Here is a 6,000-nt window from a genome sequence, read left to right on the forward strand (position 1 = left end):
GTCTTAGAAATTGCATCAATAGGCACTGATTAATTTAGGAGCAGAACGATTTGTTGTTCATCTCAGCGGACACTGGCGTAAGATCTTTGTAGAATCAGTGATCCAAACATGTTTAGGTAATTATTGGTATGAACTTCTTGTTAGCAATTAGGCTCATTCCAGGGAGTGATTTTTTTTTTTTTGCCATGAAGTACAAACAAAACCCCAAAATATAATAAGTTGAAGTGGGGAACCCATCAATCACCCCAGTAATACAACATTAGCATATACTAGGCAAGTTATGAAGAGTAACTTCACTTCTGAATCTCTATGATATAAGAGAACTATTGTTTAGAAATAGCAGTGATTATTTTTAACTTTAGGAGGATTTTTTTAAAGTTGTATTTTAAAGGTAGAGCCCCCTGCCTTGGATGCAGCCAGTTTTATAAACACATCTCAAGCATTGGCTAGTTAAAGGTTCCCTGGTTATTACTCAGCAGATCAATGTCAGAACTTCTCCAGGTTCGCAGAACTCCAGCAAAGCAGGGTGCGGACTTGTCTCTGCCTGGATGTTCTGGTTGTGAATGAATCTTTATGTTTTGTAGAGCATAAGGAAACCCAGCCCAGAGCCACGAGCTCAGATGTGGAGGGCTGCTAGCAGAGATCAACTTAGGGACAATAGCCCACCTCCGGCATTCAAGCCAGAGCCGCCCAAGGTACGTGGCTGGGAAGGAAAAAGAAGCTCCAGAGGCCCCATGGGTGTAGCCCGGAGGAAGCATGCACACGAAATGTTGTTGGTAATGGTTTGACTCCCTGTGTTCGATATTAGATCCTATCAATCCTTTTGGGTTGATGGATGGATTCCTGCATGAGGAAGAGAAAAGTTAAAAAAAGAAAGACAACATTAAGAGAGCAGACAGTCTGGTGATAATAATAAGAGTTATCCCCAGGTGCTGGTAACGCATGCCTGTAATGCTTAGCTACTCAGGAGGTTGAGATCTGAGGATTGAGGTTTGAAGCCAGCCAAGACAGAAAAGTCCATTAGACTTCTCACCTCCAGTTAACCAACAAGAAAGCTAGAAGTGGAGCTGTGCCTCAAATGGTAGAACAATAGTGAGGTGGGGAGGGGAGGAAGATTCATTCATTTATTTGAGGAAGAGTAAAAAATTGACAAATGATGCATGCTAGAATCACCATTCTCGAAATCAGTTTCTCTTTTTCCTGTCAAATGAAAGTTTTCTGCCCACAATCTAACTCAGATGTATCAGCAAACAATCAGTACCATTGTTTAGAATGCTTCTCTGTGTGAGGACAGCTTCATTTATTGAATTAATAAATTGTCATCCCAAACAGAATCAACATGAAGACACAGTGGGGGGGGGGTGCATATTATCATATGATTCTTCACCCCTACCCCGTCAGAATCAAAGCTATGACTACAAGTCTTTCTTTATGTGCTGGTACAAAGCAATTTTTTTTCCCCTATCTAATTCAGTAATTTAGATGAGAAGAAAATCAGCCAGTTTTGTGAGCTGTCAGGAGTAATTAGTGAGTTATGCAATGCATCGGAGACAAACTTGGAAGCAGGGCTAGAAGTCTGCTCCAGTACTAAATTATTCAGGGTCTTTTCTATCTCTAGCAATTGCTACTGCTCAGCCCCCGAGTCCAATACTTCTCAACACCTTAAGGTAGGGCTCAGGATGCCCAGCTAAGGGCCATTTGCCCCTGCCATATTTGATTTTCCTTGCCAGAATGGTATTTGTTGATCATCTTTGGAAACTGATCAGGAAATGGAGTGTGTTAAATCACTAATGTAGATTAAAAAAAATAATAATAAGACTCAAAAACCCCAAGGAAAAACATGTCATTGTTCTTCGCAGGCTAAAAGCCATAACAGAGAAGATTCTTATGACTTCTCCAAATCCCAGGAATACAAGCCAAACTTCGCAGCTGTGGCTGGGAATGAAATTCTCACGTCTACCAAAAGTTGCCCTCCCCCGGTCGCAGCGAAACCGGCCTTTGGTCGACCTGTCTTGAAGCCTTCGACGCCCGTCCCTTCCCCTGAGTGTGGAGAGGCAGAGGAGAGTAATGACGAGCAAGAAAACACTCCCAAATCAGTCCTGGGCAAAGTCAAAATATTTGAGAAGATGGACCACAAGGCCAGGCTGCAGAGAATGCAGGAGCTCCAAGAAGCCCAGAATGCCAGGGTAATTCTTTATAAATTACTACGCAGTCACAGCTTATCCACAGGAAGAGATTGAAACCACTTGATTGGGCTAGGATGTCACTCCGTGGCAAAGCACTTGTCCTGGGTTCGATCTCCAATACCCAAAAGAAAAGAAAAAAAAGAAATCAATGTTAAAAAAGAAATCAATGTAAATTGTTTGATTGATTTCAGCGCAGTGGTACACAGTCCTATTGCCCAGACAAGACAGAAATGATCAGGTGCACAATACTGGGTGTGCCGATTTCAAATCCATTTTCCTTCCACTCAACAAGCCCTAGCTGACAAGATGAATAGGAGCCTGCTCTCCGAACTTTATTTCCAGTACTGGGGCATGAACCCCCCCAGTAGGGTAGCTGGAGACCATGCGAGGATTTGGGCGGGGTCTCATTCTCTCTTTCTTGGTGCTCTTTCCTCATTATCACAGCTGGAAATTGCTCAGAAACATCCGGATATCTATGCGGTTCCGATCAAAGGGCCCAAGCCAGAAGCCGGCCTGCCCAACTACATGAGGTAAGAGTGTACAGGGAAAACCCCCAAAGCCTGGGCCCTCTCTGCCATTTGGACCTGAAGAGAAAGAATTTTCTGTTTTAGGGTTTCTGAGTGACAGGTGCTACTCTCTTTACCCAGTGTCACCTTTAAATTGTGCAGATAGCAGAACCAAAATCCACGGTCATTTTCCTCTTGGCAGATGCCTTGGAGCTCAATTGTGTTAGGTTGCGTTAGGGCCACAGAGGAACAGAAGTCCTAGAACTTCGGCCTGTTTGGTCACTGTTTTCTGGCTCTCAGCCAAGTTCTTCCATTTTTCTTTTTTGTATCACCAGCATAGTCAGGCCACTGTGCTGAGCTGAGTTCGAAGGCACGGTCACAAGCAGCTGACCAGCATAGGTAAGACAGAGTAGGAGTTAGCCCAGCTTCTTCCTCTGGACGTCTTAAGTTGCATGGTTTCCCGCCTCTGGGATTAGAAAAGAAATAAAGCACAAATTCTTTTTGTTTGTTTGTTTGTTTGTTTTGTTGGTCGTGGGGCCTGAACTCTGGGCCTGGGCGCTGTCCCTCAGCTCAAGGGTAGCACTCTACCACTTGAGCCACAGCGCCACTTCTGGCTTTTTCTGCTTATGTGGTGCTGAGGAATCGAACCCAGGGCCTCATGCATATGAGGCAAGCGCTCTACCACTGAGCCACCTTCCCAGCCCTTTTCCATTTCTTTTTTTTTTTTCTTTTGACACCTAGCCTTTTAATCACATATTCTTGAAGCCATTCTGACCACTACTAGGTTTTCAGCAGAAAACTGCAGGCATGGGCGGAGATGTAGGGTGGCAGAAGCCTTTGCCTAGCAAGTGCAGTGTCCTGGCTTTGATCCCCAGTACCAAACAGAAAAGAGAAAACTAGAGGCATTTTTGCTACCCAGGGAACAGCAGCCATTGACCAGGTGGATGCGGCAACCGGGGGGGGGGGGGGGGGGGGGGGGGGGACGGACGGGACTTGGCATAATCACTAACGCTGGCAGAGCACCTCACTGGGTGAGGGTAGCAGAAAGCTGGGGATCCTCCAGCCAGTAGGGAACTCTCAGGTTAAGGGAGCTTGTGGCTTGCTTCCTTACTCTACCCAAGTGAGTGACCTTGAGTGACCTTGGCCCGTTCGCGGTCCCATCCCCGCTACCACCTGAACTTGGTTGATGGCAGAGAACTTTCAGGGATCTGAAAGTGGTCTCTGAAGCTGGCGTTCGTGGCTCACACCTATAATCCTAGCTACTCAGGAGGCAGAGATCGGAGGATCATGGTTCAACGCCACCCTGGCCAAAAAAAAATAAAAAGCCAGAAGTGGAGCTGTGGCTCCATTGTTAGAGTTAGGGTTAGAGTTAGGTTAGGGTGCTAACCTTGAGCTAAAATATAAAAAAATTAAGGTATAACAACACTCAGGCCCTGAGTTCAAGCCCCAAGACCAGCACAAAAAATAAAAACAAGAAACAGACACTTACCCTGCTGGAGCGAGTGGCCAGTCGTTCTTCCCCCTCCTCCCCCGGGGGGTGCTGGAGGACTGGCAGCGCCCTCGGACTCCTGTAACCCCCTCACCTGTCAGTTCCAGACCCCCTGAGCCACAGAAAGGACCCTCCAGGCTTTACCAGGACACCCGGGGAAGTTTTGGCAGTGACCCCGAGGAGCAATATCGCCAGCAGCTGGCTGACCAAACAAAACGGGGTTACTACAACTCGCCCTCCAGGTACCGAGACACCGAATTATAGATGGGGTACCGTGGACATTCGTGTGGCATCCGATGGACATTCCTTCCTGTGAGGCCTCCCGAGGAGAACTTCTCCAGTTCAAGGGCACTGTGGAGATGGGACGGGGCTAACTGTAGGCGCTTTTGATGCTACTGGGATAGCGCAGTTTGTTACGACATGGCTCTGTGTGTGTGTGTGTATATGCATGTGTCTGTGCACACGCGTGCGCGCATGGCAGGGAAGCTCAGAATTAAGAACACCACCACAGTCTGATACTGTCACTGACTTGGCTTCTGTGGACCAAAATCTGTATTAATCCTTTGTGAATTTTTAAATATGTATATTAAGGAGCAATAACTTCTTCCTCATTCACGGCTGCCTTCTAGCGCTGTTTCACTGTGAGGCAGATGTGAAAAGAGAAATTAAAAAACAAACTGTTGGATTCAGATTGTTTAAAGAAGTATTTTATGACAACTCTCTTAAGTGCCTTTGATGCAAAGTGTCTTTAAATTCTCTTCCTTTGAAGCTCTATGCAAAGCCATAGTGGACTAAAACTTTATTTTGACTAAATTTTGATACCAGTTTAATAGCTGTGTTTTCCCCCTGCCCCGTGTCCTCTTCAAAGCATTTGTCTTTGTGATATTTTCCATAAATTTTGATTGTACCCAGAAGAGTTGTACTTGGTAAGTCTGGCTGCAAGTGCTAATAAAAAAAGCAGACCACTAGCAGACCCAGAAAATAGGGAGATTTTTGGTGTTGTTTGTTTAAAACCATATGCTATCCCAAAGCTGATACTTGAGAAAAATGTATTTTATTTCCACAAGTGTATGGATCGACAGCAGTTTTATAATTTAATAAACGGAGTACCTTGCATTAAATAAATTTGCTTTGTGGTGAATTTCTACACTTCTTTCATTTGGGGGGGACAGTGTTGGGCAAGAACCCAGGGCTTGAGCTTTCTAAGTGTATGCTCTACACCTGAGCTACACCTCCAACCGCCTTCTGATTTGGGGGGTTGGGGGGAATGGAGGCATGTATTAAATCAGAAAGAATGACACTGCCCCATTTGTAAGGAAATGGAAAGACTTGGAAAAAATCAGATTAAATGAAGTAAGCCAGGCCCAAAGAAACAAAGGTCCTTTGGTCTCCCTTATTTGCAATTTGTATACGTCTATGAGAATCTTAGCAGACTAGCTCAATAGCTATGTACATTTGACCATGTAAGAGGTTGCTAAGCAAAATGAACTCCAAGATATGGACATAAGAGATTTTTATTTGTTGTTGTTGTTTTTAATATACTGTGTGATTTTATGTTTTTTCCCCTTATGGTATATCTTCTGTTGTTATTGTTTGATTTTGATACCCTGATAATGTATATACAGATATTTGAGTTAGGGAAGGGAAGGGGAACAACAGAACGCTGAGACAGAGGACAAGGGGGAACCAATGCAACCATGATATTCACAAGACAGTATGTTGGAAACGATCTTACAACTTGGGGGAGGTTGGGGGGAAGGAAAGTAGGAGAAAATTGAGGGAAGTGGTAACATGGTTGACAAGAAATGTACTCATTACC

General features: G+C 44.8%; 1 protein-coding gene across 4 annotated transcripts in view; it reads left to right on the forward strand.

Annotated features, from left to right (window-relative positions):
- Tjp2 (tight junction protein 2) overlaps positions 1-5,306 on the forward strand; it is a 91,547-nt gene extending 86,241 nt beyond the window's left edge. For 2 of the 4 annotated variants that reach the window (XM_042699346.1, XM_042699343.1), the window contains exons 20-23: positions 585-695; positions 1,860-2,186; positions 2,631-2,716; positions 4,283-5,306. In XM_042699346.1, the coding sequence (XP_042555280.1) occupies positions 585-695; positions 1,860-2,186; positions 2,631-2,716; positions 4,283-4,445 (687 nt within the window). In that variant the 3' untranslated portion in view covers positions 4,446-5,306. The remainder of the gene's footprint in view (positions 1-584; positions 696-1,859; positions 2,187-2,630; positions 2,717-4,282) is intronic. The other 2 variants (XM_042699345.1, XM_042699344.1) reach the window with 2 other exon arrangements.
- The last annotated feature ends 694 nt before the right edge of the window (positions 5,307-6,000 follow it).

Source organism: Dipodomys spectabilis, unplaced genomic scaffold (genome assembly GCF_019054845.1).
Source record: "Dipodomys spectabilis isolate Male_0828 unplaced genomic scaffold, ASM1905484v1 ptg000241l, whole genome shotgun sequence".
Lineage (NCBI taxonomy): Eukaryota > Metazoa > Chordata > Mammalia > Rodentia > Heteromyidae > Dipodomys > Dipodomys spectabilis.